The sequence below is a fragment of the Chrysochloris asiatica genome, unplaced genomic scaffold (genome assembly GCF_000296735.1).
Source record: "Chrysochloris asiatica unplaced genomic scaffold, ChrAsi1.0 scaffold00010, whole genome shotgun sequence".
NCBI lineage: Eukaryota > Metazoa > Chordata > Mammalia > Afrosoricida > Chrysochloridae > Chrysochloris > Chrysochloris asiatica.
In genome coordinates, this window is record NW_006408528.1 from 12,396,315 (window position 1) to 12,413,441 (window position 17,127).

Here is a 17,127-nt window from a genome sequence, read left to right on the forward strand (position 1 = left end):
CTCGTATTATTTGCTCAGCATACAGGTTGAATAAGTATGGTGAAAGAATACAACCCTGTCTCACACCTTTCCCAATTTTAAAACTTTCAGTGTTCCATGTTCTGTTCGAACAACTGCTTCTTGGTCTAGGTACAGATTTCTTAGAAGTACTTTCACAAGCACATGAGGTTACTGAAAATTCCGTGGCTTGGGTCAGGCCCACCTTAGTCCTCAAACTGACATTTCTGCTCTTCAACACTTTAAAGAGGCCTTGTGCAGCAGATTTGCCTAATGCAATACGTCGTTTGATTTTTTGACTGCTGCTTCCATTAGTGCTGATGGTTGATCCAAGCAAACTGAAGTCATTGACAACTTGAACTGTTTCCCCATTTTATAGATGTTATTAATTGGTCCAGTGGTAAGGATTTTTGTTTCTTTACACTGAGGTGCAACCTATACCAAAGGCTGTGGTCTTTGATCTTCATCAATAAGTATTTTAAGTCCTCTTGGCTTTCAGAGAGCAAGGCTGTATCATCTACGTATCGTAGGTTGTTAATGAGCCTTCCTCCAATCCTGATGCCATGTTCTTCTTCATATAATCCAGCTTCTCTGATTATTTGGTCAGCATGCAGACTGAATAAGAATGGTGAAAGAATACAAACCTGATGCACACCTTTCCTAATTTTAAACCATTCAGTGCTCCCTTTTCTGATCAAACAACTGCCTCTTGGTCTATTTACAGGTTCTTCTTGAGCACAACTAAGTGTTCAGAATACTTATACTTTGCAATGTTGTCCATAGCTTGTCGGGATCAACACAATTGAAAGCCTTTGCATTGTCAATAAAGCATAGGTGAACATCTTTCTGGTATTCTTTGCTTTCAGCCAAGATTCCTTGGACGTCAGCAATGATAGCCCTCATTCCACGTCCTCTTTTGAAACTGGCATGAACCTCTGGAGGTTCTCTGTCAAAATATGGTTGCAGCTGTTTCTGTATTGCCTTTAGTAAACCTTTACTTGCATAGATTAGCAATGATATTGTTCAATGATTTTTGCATTCCGTTGGGTCACCTCTCTTTGGAATGGGCACAAATACGGATCTCTTCTAATCAGTCGGCCAGATAGCTGTCTTCCAAATTTCTTGAATTGATAGCTTCTAATAAATGACATATTAACATCACATGGTCATCAATACACTAAATAAAATATAACAGATCCAGTAGAGAGACCTGTTGGCCTTAATTCCCAGTCTTCTTTCCAAAGAATACCATGCATCAGGAACTTCAGGAAACAAATATTTCTATTCAAGTTGTACACTTTAAATACATAATGTTTATGGAACCCTGATGTGGTGCTTTAGGATAAGTACTGGACCACTAACCACAAAGTTGGCAATTCAAATCCACCAGTCACTCCTTGGATATCCTATACGGGGTCACTATGAGTTGGAATCGACTGGACAGAATTTAACAACAACAGCAAATATAAATGCACACTCACACATATATATACACATACCGTCATGCGCTGTATAACATTTGTTTGGGCATCTGGCGGCATATATGTCCATGGTACCAACCCCACAAAGCCTATTCCATTAAACATTTTGAGGCACATACCATGGTTCATGATAAAAATTGGGATGGTATGTTGTGATACGGATCACCACATTATTATTATTATTATTATTGCTTTATAATCATATTAAAGAATTCTCACTATAACTGGACATGTCTCCTTAATGCTTTTATGCATAGAAAGACACACTGTATACTATACACTAAGGCAAACATTTGACTGATATTAGATACTAACTGTAGCTAACTTAACTGTTCTAAATTATGTAAAAATTTTCCTTAAAGGCAGTCTTAGTAATGAAACTAATTTGTAATCTGGGAACTGTCTGTATATAATACGATGTTTTAACAAGGCCCAAGTCACGTAACACCTTATTTCATAGAATGTGTCATGGATGTTAAGGGACACATACTGTGTATGTATATAGATATACACACAAGTGAGTGTGGGTTTGTGTGTGCATATAAAAGAGCAATGGACAGTACTTGTATTGCTTTGTACAGAATACCTGTAAATTCATATATATTGTTTTATATTTGCCATTTTTTATCCTTCATAATAAAATATCTCAAACATGGAGAAATATAGACTGGCTAAGATAATAAGCAATAATGAACCCAACATCCAAATCTATGCAATCTTAACACTATGTAATGTTTTAATCAGATTTTTAAAACACACTATAAGGAAGCTAAAGCCCCTTGAGTATTTGTCTCTAACCCTATATCTTGGTGTGGCACTATAGGATAATAACTGGATTGCTAAACTAAAGGTCCATGACTCAAATCCACTAGCTGCTCCTTGGAAACCCTAAGCAGGGTCGCTATGAGTCGGAGTGGACTAGATGGCATATAACAATAGCAATCCTGTCAACCAGATATAATAATCATACAAGTTTCTGAGTTTAGAATGTCCACTGATTTTCTGAAATAGAAATAATATGTATGCAAGCATTGGTATAATATGTTTACATTTGCTATGTTTTCAAAATAATGGAGCATATCTCTTTCTTTAATTTATATTGCCTAATTCCCATTATATTCAAGATTTATTGTGGTCATAAAATTCAATTCTAGTCAATTCTCTTAAAACTGTGCAGTAGTATCTTTTATAAATAAAATATTTAATCATTATTTTGTAGAAGGACACTTTCATGCTTATCAATTTCAGCTATTGTAAATAGTTTCAATAACTGATTTTAGACATGAATCCTTAATGCACTTGTATGAGTTTATCCAGGATATATATGAGGGGGCTTTAGAAGGTTCATGGTGAAATGGGTTTCAAAATAATGGAACTTTTCCTTGAACTTTTTGAAGCTCCCTTATTACAAAAAAAGTAATAATTGGGTAAACAGCGTACATAATTTAAACTCATTCACATACTGACAAATTTCAATCCAAAATAGTTAAGTAAAAATGTATTGCTTCTAGGGTTCCAATTCATACATGCACAAGTTTATTCCAAACAAAATGTACTTAAACATGTCTCTGTGATCAGTGGATGGCTGCAGAGAAGTTCTCTCAGTAATTCACGTGTCTTGGTCTCCTTGTTGTAGTTCAGTGCTATCAAATTGGTTCTGACTCATAGCAACCCTGATTAGGGTTTGCAAGGCTGTACAGCTTTCTCCCACTTAGTTTCACTGGGTGCCTTTAAAAAAAGTCTAATCAAAAGAGTGGCTTCCAAGGGATCTGTTGGGCCAATTATATTTTAGGCAGAGATGTCAGCCCAGACTACTGGGTTTTTAGTGGGATCCCAGCAGGCTAATCTTGAAAGATTTTTCTAAAGACACAGCACTCTCATTGGCTTTGAGAAAATAGAAAATTGAGTTCATATGATAAAGACTAGGAAAGCTGCGCTGAAAATGTTTTCCCAATCTATCAATGTACCTGCACATTCTTCAAAGGTGGCAAAGATTGTCCTAAGAGGATTTCCTTGATAAATCTTACCCCATCCCACATTACACCCCTGATCTTACCCCTTCAGATTTCTTTAAGTTTCCAAAACTGAAAGAACATTTAGTAGGAACACATTTGAGCCTCTGGAGGAAACTAAACCTGCCTTTTTCACTTAGCTACATACACTCAAAAAGTATATAAAAAAGAGCTACAAACAAATACTTTAACAACAATATTCACTGCAGCACTATTCACAATAAATAAAAGGTGGAAACAATCCATCAGCAGATGAATGGATCTAAAAAATGTGGGATAGCCATACAATGAGACGTTGTTTAACAATAAAGAATAACGAAGTTCTGATGCATGCTGAGAAATTCATGAAACCTTAAAAACATTAAGTTGAATGATGAAAATCAGACACAGAGGGGCAAATATTGAATGGTCTTCATTTCCAGGAAATAATTAGAACAGGCAAATGCAAAAAAATCAAAGCGTATTGGGGTTACGAGAGGTGATAGCACTGGAAAGGAGATAGTTATTGCTTAAGAGGTACAGAGTTCCTGCTTGGGCTTGGAATAATGAAGAGCTTTTGAAAATGGGTAATGGTGATGGTTGTACAACCTGGTGAACGTAAATAATGTTACTTAATTGTACACTTAAAACGGCAAAATTTTGGTTGTGTATATTTTACCACAATAATATGATATCAGTAAATCAGCCAGCTCTCTGCTTCACATCATTCCAGAGTATGAACACTAAATATTTATACGGATAATCTAGATTTTTAAAAAATTTTATCATAATGGTCTGTGGAAATACTGTCTACCCAAATGGGATCTTTTGGGATGTACCTATACATTGTGTAAGAGTTTGTAAAAGCTGTCTAGTCCTAGCTAGCTTCTCCACAGGTTCTATGTGCTCTTCAGCTTTAGTTTGAAATTTCTTAAATCCCCCAACTTTTAATCAAAAGGCCAGAATCAATGGGAGTAAGGCTAATGAAAATATGTAAGTTGGACTATTTTAAGGTTTGTGTAATATTACTGTATATTATTTATTGGCTCTGATTGTTCTCTGAAGCGGAAAAAAATAAAACTCTACCTCTCAGGGTGTAAGCAAACAAAACCACCAAAGATGAATAAAAGGGAAACAGCTGGAGCAACATTAATGAACTTGAGTCAGCAGAAAGTCTTTTCCCTAAATGTTAGACAGAAAAGTTTTAAATGTATAAGAAAATATATATCAAAGCAGCAATATCCCAGCTTGTTAGTGGGAGAACAAGGAAAACATGTGATTAGAAGAGTGACAAAAACTGCAGAAAGAGGAAACCATTCACTAATTATGACAGATGAGTGCAATTAAAAGAAGGACTTCAATGTAGGGTTCTCTTCCTAAGCTATAGGGGGTCTCAGGGGCTGTGGAAAGGTATCATACAAGAGTGAGTTTGCTACAGGACACATAAAAGTAGAACTCTGGCTTTTATATGTTGCTATTACACTTGGTTTGAACTGCAAGGTCAGTGGTTCAAGCTCACCAGATGCTCCTTAGAAACCCCATATAGGTGGTCTCTATGGTTCGGAATCCACTTGAAGGCACATGACAACAACAATTGCACTTGATGGCACTTAACAACAACAGCAATTACAAAAAAGACATAAAAAACAATTAACATCATTTGGAAATCATCACTTGAATGAGGATAAGCTATGCAGCACCTAAATTTCACATCAATAAACTGAAAAGGGCAACATTCTGAAATGTTGAATATACAAAGGTTTGAGAAATAAAAATTGCCAGAAATAAAACAGACCCTCAATATACTTTCAAATTTCTTGTTTAAGAAAACATTATTAGTATTTTCTGTGTGTTATAACCATGTGAGTTATCTATTATTGGCATTTTGAATTACGTTATTATAAGACTGATTTTAACTTTATACAATAACAACAATAAAAATGGACTGGAGAAATCATTAGTGTATGAAAATGTCCTCTATATAATCATAACACTTCAAGCAAACCCCTCATCCCCAAATGCTGATATTTTACTAAAACTGTAGAACTAAAGCAGAAGGCTTCGGCAATGGTTATCATGCCACTCAGTTAAACTACAAATTATCCTGTAAGAGGAGGGTGGCACAAAAAATGAAGATTGAAGAAAATGAAAATGTTAGACCTAAGTAAATGTGTCAAAAATGAATAAAGTACAAGTATTCGCTCATACAATAAATATTTATTGAGTAGCTCTATATTTCAGGCACAATACAAGAAAGTTAGTTGGATGGTTGGTTATGTGCCGTGGAGTTGGTTCTGACTCATAGCGACCCTGCACAGGGTTTCCGAGGCTATAAATCTTTACGGGAGCAGAAAGCGTCATCTTTCTCCCGTGGAACGGCTGGTAGTTTCGAACTGCTGACCTTGAGGTTAGCAGCCCGATTCGTAATCACTACGCTACCAGAGCTCCTTACAAGAAAGTACAGACATAAAAATTTTGACAAAACAAAATTTAAAATGTGAAACATAATATCCAAGATAAAGGAAAGTCAACACTATTTAATTACATTTGATAACTCAAAATAGCAAATTTTTAAAAGTAGGTTGCTAACTGCAGTTCAAATCCGCCAGCCACTCTTTGGGAGAAAAATGAGGTTTTCTGTTTCCATAAAGATTTATGGCCTGGAAAACAGGGTTGTTATGAGTCAGAATCAACTTCACAAAACACCATCTTTACCATATTATTGTGGTGAAAGATTCTAACAGGTTTGTTTTTGCTTGCTAGGTGTTGGCCAATCAACTGTGACTCATACACAACAGAACAAAATACTCCCTGCTTTGGCAGCATCCTCACACTTGTTCTGATGCGAGCCCATTGTTGCAGGCACTGTGTTGAGGGTCCTCTTTTTCGAGGACCCTCTACTTTACAAAGCATGATGCCCTTCTCAGAGTCTGGTACTTTTTAATTACATGTCCAAAGTACAAGAGATGAAGTCTCCTCAACCTCATTTCCAAAGAGTATTCTGGATGCAATTTTCCCAACAAAGACTGCTCATTCTGGGAATCCATGAAGTATTAAATATTCTTCACCAACAATACAATTCAAAAGCATCAATTCTTCTTTGGTTTTCCTAATTCGCTGTCCAGCTTTTGCAAGCATATGTGGCAACTGAAAATATCATAACTTGGGTCCCTCAAAGTTGCATTTTTGCTTTTTAACACTTTAAAAAAAGTTGTTCAATGTAATGCATAATTTGATTTTTTGACTGCTACTTCTAGTAGCGTAGTGGTTACGAATAGGGCTGGGAACCGCAAGGTCAGCAGTTCGAAACTACCAGCTGTTCCGCAGGAGAAAGATGAGGCTTTCTGCTCCCGTAAAGATTTACAGCCTCGGAAACCCTGTACAGGGTCGCTATGAGTTGGACCCAACTCCACGGCACATAACAAAAACAACTTCTATGGGAGTTCACCGTGAATCTGTTGCAGACAGTGCAGACCTGGTCAGGGGTTCGAGGCCCTGTGGCCCCGAGTGTTGCAGACCATACAGACTGCAGGCTCTGAGGAACAGACTCTAGCCACCTAACAGTTATAGCAAATTGTTCTTCATCTTAGTGTTCAGTTATGTTTATTATTAAATGCAGACATGAAGCCGTGATATCCACAGAGAAATGTAATATTTTCCTAAAAGCCAAGACTGTAAAATTCCAAACAGGCAAAGTTCTTTCCTCAGAGAATGCATTCAAAGTAAATTGGGTGGCTCCCTGGTCTCTGTTCTAAGGACAATAGGAATGCCCTCCCTAAAGCGTTTCCAGGTGCAGCCTATTCACCCAGGCGTCTCTTTTCCTGAAGAACCTGGGCTGGGCAGCCGACACAATGGGATTCCTCCCAATCCTCCCTTTCCTCCCCCCATTTGAGGCTAGGTGCTAAAAGGTATGTTAATTAAGCTTGAGAAACCTAGTTGCCGTTGTGAGATTCGAACCTGTAAAGTACCATGTAAAGCTGCATGAATATCTGGAATAGTAAGATTGATAGCTGTAACTTGTCTTAGTCCCGCCCAGCTTTGTGTATAGTTCCTCCACTAAATAAAACGGAGGCGCAGAACGAATCCAGGTGCATTACGACTGGCAAGGCGTGCGTTACAGCATGCAGGGGGCTCAGTCTGGCATTGCAACCATACTTCCTGTTTAGCCAAGATGTTTACTATGCAGGATATTACGGCTGAGATGTTTGCAATGCAGGATCTGCCTGATGCCAGTCCCGCATCCACTCTGGTTTCGGGGTGTCTCTTTGTCTCTCTCTTTGTGTCTTTCTGTGTATTCTTTCTATATCTTTACCGCCGCCAGGTATCCCCACCTTGTGAACCAAACACCTATGTCGAGGCAGGTTCTCCGCATGAATCTAAGTAAAATTAATTCCTTCACAATTTTAATGTTTTCTCTGTTTATAATGATATTGCTTATTGGTCTAGTTGTGAGCTGTAATTCATACTGAAAGCTGTAGTGGTTTTTTTTTATTTTATCTTCATCAGTAAGTGCTTGCAGCAAGCAAAACTGTATCATCTACATATAATAGGTTTCAATGCGTTCTCTTCCAGACTTTGATGCTATATTGTTCTTCATGTAGTCCTGTTTCTGGAGTTATCTGCTCAGCAAACAGAGTGATTAATTGTGGTAAAGCACACAACCCTGACACACCCCTTGCTTGATTTTAAAACTTTCAATATCCTCTTGTTCTGTTCTAATAACTGACTTTGAGAGGTCTGCTGTTGTTTTTAAGTACCATCGAGTTGGTTTCCACTTATAGCAACTCTGTACAGGGTTTCTGAGGCTGTAAATCTGTGCAGGAGCAGAAAGTCTCATCTTTATCCACTATCCTTGTGGTTTTCAAGACAGTGCTTACCCTACAGAGTCACTGTGCTCCCTTCTGAGTAGTTTACAAGAGGTAAAAACAATCACTTCTTATTAAGGGACAGGGTAGGTATAGGAGGAGCAGAAAAAAACCCTGTTATAGATATCAGTTCATTTAACAGTTCTAGTGTGAGGCTGTAGGATAAGCACTGGACCGCAGGTCAGTTTGAACTGCAAGGCTGGCAGTTCAAATGCACCAAGTGCTCCTTGGAAACCCTATAAAGGATCGCTGAGTTGGAATCGACTTGATGGTATTTAACAACATCAACATTATATACATTAATACAGGGGTTTTGACAGGGCAGTATTTAAAGAATTTGGATGCTAGCTGAAATATCAGCAGTTCAAACCCACCTAGTGGCTCCACAGGAAGATGTGCAATTCAGAAGATTACAGCTTGGAAACCCTGTAGAACAATTCTATTCTGTCCCATTATTGTATCGATAGGTGCCATCAAGTAGGTTCTGACTCTTTGTAGAGTTTCCAAAGTTTAAATCTTTGCAGGGACAGAAATTCTCATCATTATCATGTGGAGTGGCTGGTGTGATTGAACCACCAACCTTGTGGTTGACAGTCCATGTGATTTTCTTACAGCACCACCTCACTCCCTTCTGTCCTAGTGGGTCTCTAGAAGACAGAACTGATTCGATGGAAATGGGTTTGGTTTTTGGTTTTGGTGTATTAATGTACAACATGAAATTTCTGTAATGCTCTTAAACCATGTATATACAAGATGTATTACATATAAGGTATTTTATTATGTTCTGTAATATGCCTAAGGCATTATTATGTTTGCTTCAATACATGCTTTTAAATCATCTATGCACAAGTGATTTGTAATATGACTAAAAAGTAGAAAACCTCTGAATTGAAAAATAGGAAAACAGAAGTATATGAAACATGTGAAATATTTTGTAAACAACCTCTCTAAGTTAGCTTGACACATATCAGATATGACCAAAGAAATGTAATATAAAGTTATATCTCTCTGTAAAGTAGGCTTTGAGACATTAGGAACATTGTAAACAATCTCTAAATCTTTAAAAGGTGCAACGTTAACCAACTGTCTGACCTTGAAGAAAAGATGTAACACACTAAGTATGGAATCACATAGTTCCTAATGTGTGTGAAAAAATTCTTAAGTATGGACTTCTGTGCATGCTTTGAGAAAAGCTAGACGCAACAGCTCCGTCTCTAAAAGTAACTGTAATTGTTAATTCTGAGTCATCAATCTTCAATGATCATCTTGTGGTCGTTCCTGCGTGATTTGACAACCTTGCAATAAGCTGAACAAGTTTACATACGATAAGCGTGAACATATCTTTATTCATGTGTAAAATTAATATAGGGTAGTCTCTGAAGGAAGTGTGGCAAATCTGAGATTATACTGAAATCGTTTTCTTATATGGAAAGTTCTATTAAGAAACTGAAGCAATATAGAGGTCTGAAGAAAGTTACATGGTGAAGCCTTTATCATTTATAGTTGTACATTAAAAAAACATATGCAAATTTTTATGATTCTGTGCCTATTTTGTATAATATTTTATAGCGTACTTTTCAACAAGAGTCTCCCTATAATAGAGAACTATGTTTTACTAAAAGTCAAATTCATTTCTACTTGGTTCAAGAATAATTTCACACACAAACATTACCGTATAAATGTTCTTATTACATGAGTTTATTTACTGCTTAAAATAATCCTGCAATATTGAATCTAACAAACAAACAAACAAAAACAATAAAACAACAAAAATTCCAAAACTGATAAGTGGTAGGAATGGATTTGGTCCACATGTTCCCAAAGAATGTTCAAACTATTACGTTACCATAACGTTATTAATATAGTCACCGAGGCATTTGTTAAACACCAATTAAAATAACAGCAGATTTATTATGCTACATAAACATTCTTTTTTTTTTAAAATAAGGAAACTCAAACTGGGGCTGACAAAATTTTCATATTGGTATGCATTTGGAAACTGAACTGGAAGAAAAAAAAATCTGTAAATAGGTCAATTAACTCAAGCCTAATTTTTAAAATGAGTGATGGGAAACTGAATATTTTAGAGTTTATAACAAATGGGAACTGGGTAAATACTGTTAGCAAAATTCCTCTTTTTGTTTTAACTCTCTATATATTTTGCTTTGGCTTTGTGGATGATTTACTCATTTTACTTAAATAATAGTTTAGTATTCTTTAAACACTAACTATAAAAAATTATGTAACTATAAAAATCATTTCCCTTCCTTTAGAATGACTTAAATTTTTAATGAAACTCAGAGATAAATGAGCTAGACTTTACAAAAAAAATTCATCTGAATTGGAAGAAAGGTGTTAAACTAATAATGAGGAGTATTTACTAATGTCTTTATGTAATTCATTGGAAGGGCATAGAGGTTATGTAACTATTTTGAAATAGATTAACATGTAATAAAATTACTTTCAAACACAAAATATTCATAATCCACTTTCTTTAAATACAGATACGCCTGTGAACTAAAATACGGATAGTCTGTCACCATCACGGGTAAGAGTGTGGCATCCTATGTAAAGCAATGAATTTAGTTCTCCTTGGAAAATATTATTGGTGAACAGAAATATGTATTGCTAAGAACACAAAAGAGTTAATCTAGATCTCAGGAGGATTCGTGTGGAATCTCGATGTGGCACTGTAGGACAAACACTGGGCTACTAATCACAAGGTTGATAGTTGAAACAGACCAGTCACTCCTTGGACTACTTACTATACAGGGTCGTTATAAGTCAGAACTGACTTGATGGCACTAACAACAGGGATTCACAGGTGTTTCAACAAACCTAATAATTTTCTGATAAGATAGGTAAGTGATATTACTTAAAACTGGTGAGGAAAAAAAAATCAAAGTTTTACGTTCCTAAAAAAATAACACATCTCTTTGAATTTGGCATTCATGTTTTGGGTTCACTTTTTGTTCTACTGCCAACCTTTTGCTTCTGGCCCAATCTGACATTTTTGCATTTAACCTAAAACATATCCTGAAATGATGAAAGTTATGACCAAAATAATGATTGTTTTATGCTCCGGTGTACAACAGAATTATCAAAGTTGACTGCTTAAATGCAGACTGCCAGATCTCACTCCTAGAGATTTTAATTCCACAGATTTAGGGCACTCTCATGCACCTGTATTTTTATATAGAATGCATGTTGTCAAACACTGGTCTATTTAATCACCATCAATGCAGAATGAAGCTGCATATTCCATATTACCTTTGTCATTTTCAGAACTATTCATTATTTTGGCATTTCTTATTTAAAACTGTATACTGCTCTCTCTAGAACATATATACACTCATGTTTCTACGCACTGCCACCTGACAGAGGGATGAATGGAGAGATACAAAGGCAGATAGCTACAGGTAGACTGATTGAACCATTCATTTATGTAACATAAACTAAAGCAAGCAGGTATGTTGTCGTTGAATCAGAAAGTGATTCCAAGTGTTTTAACATTCAAACGCACTCTTAGAGATTATTTTCTAAAAAAAATAAATCAAAAGAAAACTATTACTGAAATTCTCTGGAAACGTTCCTAGAAGTTTCCAGCATTAACAACAGTAGGTAACTTACCTGTCATCCCGCTGAGCAGCACCACCTTCTGTTACTGTCTTGACAAATATTCCCAGTTTTTCAAGTCCAGCATCTGCTCCAACACCCATTCCAATAATACTTATCCCAAGTCCATCCTCATCTATAAAAATGGGAGAAAAACACAACCATCTAAGTTTTAGAGTAGTTCACATTTAAGTGGTGAGGTCTATTTGCTGCATCTGATCTGTTTTCCTGTCTGTGTGGACACACATACTTGTATTAGAAGAATTTTTCGTATTCTAAGAAGTAATAATGTGAATTGAGACTCCAAAAAAGATAACTGGGTTTAGTTTCATGTTTACTAATGCTTTTTGCAATCCATTATGACTTTTTTAAAAGGTAAATATTTAACTTGTTGTTGTTGTTATGTGCCATTGAGTCGGTTCCAACCCATAGCGACCCTGTACAGGGTTTCCGAGGCTGTAAATCTTTACAGGAGCAGAAAGCCTCATCTTTCTCCCACGGAGCAGCTGGTAGTTTCAAACTGCTGACCTTAAAGTTTGCAGCCCGATTCATAACCATTATGCTACCAGAGATATTTAATTACTGAATAATAAATCTCTCTTAAGATTTATTAGTACTATGAGTTATTGAAGCCATTCTTATAATTTTAAGTAAAGATGCTCAAAACAAATCAGAAATTTTCCCTTTATTCATGTGGTATGCTTTTCTTTTATACTTGTACCATAGTTGTTGATAAAACATATTTTTAGTACTTTCCTTTAGGCTACGATACAAAATTGTGCTTATCTACTGGTGGTGCAATAATTAAAGAGTAAGTTGCTAACCAAAAGGTTGGTGATTGAAACTCACCCAGCAGCTGTGTGGTAGACAACACCTGGGAATCTAAACAATCCTAAGCTGAAGTTCTACTGTTATATGGGAGTGCTTTATTTAAATAAAAACTCAACTCGGTAACACCTAACAACAAACACAACACAATATATGCATGTATATTAACTCTAATACCAAAACCAGGTGAAGACATCACTAAAAAAGAAAGTTAGAGACCAAGCCCTTATGCACATAGATGCAAAATTTCTCAACAAAATCCTAACCAATAGAATCCAACAACATAACAAAAAAGTAATACATCATGGCCAAGTGGGATTCATATAGGAATGGTATAATACTAGAAAAAAAATCTATGTAATTCACTACGTAAATAAAACAAAGGGGAAACACCACATGATCATATCATTCAGTACAGAAAAGGCATTTGATTAAAAGGTAAATTTCTGATAAAAAGGCTCAACAAAATAAGAATAAAAGGGAAATTTCTCACCATAATTAAGGGTATATATACAAAAACAAAGGAGCTCTGGTAGCGTAGTGGTTACGAATTGGGCTGCGAACCACAAGGTCAGCAGTTCGAAACTACCAGCTGTTCCGCGGGAGAAAGATGAGGCTTTCTGCTCCCGTAAAGATTTACAGCCTCGGAAACCCTGTACAGGGTCGCTATGAGTCAGAATCGACTCCATGGCACATAACAACAACAACAACATACAAAAACAAAAGCCGACATTAAACCTCAACAGGGAGAAAATGAAGATATTCACCGTATAAAACAGGAACCAGACAAGGATATAGTTTAAAACCACTCCTATTACATATTTTTTTATTCTTTCATCATACTTATTCAGTGTATGTGCTAAGCAAATAATCTGAGAAACTGGATTGTATGAAGGAAAACATGGCATCAGGATTGGAGAAAGCCTCATTAACAACCTGTGATATGCAGATGATACAACCTTGTTGCTGAAAGGGAAGAGGACTTAAAATATTTACTGATGAAAATCAAAGAGCACAGCCTTTGGTAGGGATTGCACCTCAATGTAAAGAAAACAAAAATCCTCACAACTGAACCAATAAACAATATGGAGATGAGACTGAAGTTGTTAAAGACTTCATTTTGCTCAGATCAATAATCAACACACAGGGAAGCAGCAGTCAAGAAGTCACACGACGCATTGCATTAGGCAAATCTGCTGCACAAGACCTCTTAAAAGTGTTCAAGAGCAAAGATGTCAGCTTGAGGACTAAGATGTGCCTGACCCAAGCCATGGTGTTTTCAACAACTTCATTTGCATACGAAAGCTGGACAGTGAATAAGGAAGACTGTAGAAGATTTGGTGCTTTTGTGTTATGGTGTTGGAGGAGAATACTGAAAGTACCATCGACTGCCAAAGGAACATACACATCTGTGTTAGAAGAAGTACAGCCACAGTGCTCCTTGGAATCTAGGATGGTCAAACTTCGCCTCTCATACTTTGGATGTATTGTCAGGAGAGACCATTCCCTGCAGAAGGATATCATAATTGGTAAAGTGGAGGGTAGGAGAAAAGAGGAAGATACCCAGTGAGATGGATTGGCACAATGGTGGAGGCAATGGGCTCAGGTGCAGCAATGATTGTGAGGTTGGCGCAGGACCCGGCAATGTTTCATTCTGTTGTGCACAGGGTCGCTGTAAGTCAGAACCAACTTGATGGCACCTAACAACAACAATTCAATATTGTACTGAAAGCCTGAGCCAGAGATATAAGAAAGAGGAATCAAAGGCATCCAAATTGGTAAAAAAAAAAAAAAAAAGGAAGTAAAACTCTATTTGTAGAGGGTAAATTACTATGATTTAATGAACTTGGCCTATACTCATGGAGGTAGTAACTCTAAATTCTAACAGAGAGGGAAGGAGTCTTCACATCAAGTATCAGGGCTATCCCCTATGTACACAGGATAGATAGGGGTGGGCAACTTAGACACTGGCTACCTAACATGAGGGGGCAATAAAGACATGAAGTGACTGGCTTACAAGGTTTCAAGGAGGGGTTTAGTTTAAAAGTGCGTGGGGAAAGAAAGAGTACCTACTGAATAGTTTTCATCTTGTCTACATGGGTCTGGTGAAAAGAGATGGAGATAAGATTCTTATGATTTAATAGTGAGTGATAGTTATCATGACTAATTGCAACAGTCACAATCGTAAAGTAGAAGTTGTATAACAAAAACAGGGGAGTAGTTAATCTTACAGTCCAGAAACAGAGGACCCTAGGACCATCAAGGGAGAAGAGCACAAGTGTTATGTGAGACCTTATCCAGAGAAGCAGCAATACCAGAGATGGAGGCAGTGATGGGGACATGGAGAGAGGGAGCAGCTGAGGACTCTAGATTCATGGGAAGTTAGGGACTAAGAGCTGGTGGCCAGGAGGCTGACTTGCAGAATGTACCCTTTGGTGTTGTAAATTATTATATATACACCTATGTGTTTTTTTTTAAAAAAAGCGCTAAAGTGAATAGATTTGTTTAATGTAAAACTGATGATCTTCCCTGTAAACATTCACTCAATTCACAATAAAAGTCTTAAAAAAACCAAAAAACTCTACTTGTAAATGATGTTACCCTATACTTAGAAAATTCAAAGGCTCAGCAAAAAAATTATTAGGATTCATTGACAGATTAAGCAAGGTGGCAGGGTACAAGTCAACACACAAAAATCAGTTGAATCTTATACTGATAAGAGAGCTCTGAAAAGATAATCAAGAAAATAATACCATTTGCACAGAACACCCATTAAATGGATATTCTGTGCCATTTAGTGGGTCCATATTCATAGCTACATGATATAGGGTTTCTGAGGCTGTAAATCTTTATGGAAGCATAAAGTCTTACCTTTCCCCATCGAGTGACTGGCAGATTCTAACTGCTAACCTTGCAGTTAGCAACCCAGCTCAGTCCACTATGCTATCATTTGCAATGTTATTTGTCGCTGAGTTGATGCTGACTCAAAGCAACCCTGCAGAAGGTGCTATACAGGGGAACATCTGGTGGGTTTGAATTGCCAAAATCATGGTTTCCAGTGCTTATACTATAGTGCCATATCAGGAGTCCCAAAATATTAAATTGTTTTTGCTGTTAAGTACCATCGAGCCACTTCCAACTCGTAGCAACTCTGTATAGGGTTTCCTAGGAGCTGCTGGTGAGCTTGATCTGCTGACCTTGCAATCCAAATCGACCTGGCAGTCCAGCACATTAGCCCACAGCACTACACCAATACTTACAAATAAATCTAATCAGAAAAACAAAAGACCTATACAAAGAAAACTATACAACACTACTACAAAAAAACAAATGAGACCTAAAAAATGGAAGAATAAACTATGCTCATGGATAGAAAACTAAACACCGTGAAAATGTCAATACTACCCAAAGCAATCTATAACTATAATGCAATACCAATCCAGGTCCCAGCATCATCACTCTTTAAGCAAATGGAAATACTAATTGCAAACTTTATATGGAAAGGAAAGAGACCCCAGATAAACAGAGCATTACTAACTAAAATATAACAAATTCAGAGGCCTCTCACTTCCCAATTTCAAGACTTACTACACAACCCCAGTTGTACAGCCTGGTGCTGGTACAATAAAAGCCACATAGATCAATGAAACTAAATTGAGAACCCAGATGTAAATCTATCCACCTCAGCTGATCTTTGGCAAAGATAGAATCTTCAAAAAATGGTGCTGGAAAAACAGGAAGTCCATTTGAAGAAGAATGAAACAGGACCCGTATCTCATACCATAGACAAAAACAAACTGAATGTGTATTAAAGACCTAGATGTAAACCTCAGCTTTATAAAGATCATCAGTGAAAATACAGGGACAAATTTAGGTGCTCTGATACATGGCACAAACACTCTGTTAAACATAACTGAAAACACACAAACAACGGTAGACAAACTAGATGACTGGGACCTCCTATAAAGGAGATACTTATAGACATCAAAATATTTCATCAAAAGAGAAAGATGAGATCCCAAAGATGGGAAAAAGTCTTTGGTAGTGTCATATCAGACAAAGTACTGACCTCTAAAATATATAGAACACTTCAACACCTCAAGACAAATAATTCACTTAAAAAATTGCCAGAGAGAATCTCCAGTGAGTACTATCCAATCTGCTGATGAAATGAAATGTAGAAGGGTCACTTGTGATACAATAATGAATGATTGTTATCAGGACTGATTGTGAGGGTTGGAAATGTAAAGGTAGATGTGTGGCAGCAAGGAAGGGAGTTATTAACTCTCCAATCTAGGAGCGGAGGTCTCTGGGACCATCAACGGAGAAGAGTCGAGAGCGGGACCCTAC

The 17,127-nt window shown here is 36.8% G+C and overlaps 1 protein-coding gene across 4 annotated transcripts in view; it reads right to left on the reverse strand.

Annotated features, from left to right (window-relative positions):
• PPP1R9A (protein phosphatase 1, regulatory subunit 9A) overlaps window positions 1-17,127 on the reverse strand; it is a 445,759-nt gene that overhangs the window by 175,937 nt on the left and 252,695 nt on the right. For all 4 annotated transcript variants that reach the window (XM_006834277.1, XM_006834279.1, XM_006834278.1 and 1 more), the window contains exon 3: window positions 11,965-12,085. In XM_006834277.1, coding sequence (XP_006834340.1) covers window positions 11,965-12,085 — 121 coding nt within the window. The remainder of the gene's footprint in view (window positions 1-11,964; window positions 12,086-17,127) is intronic.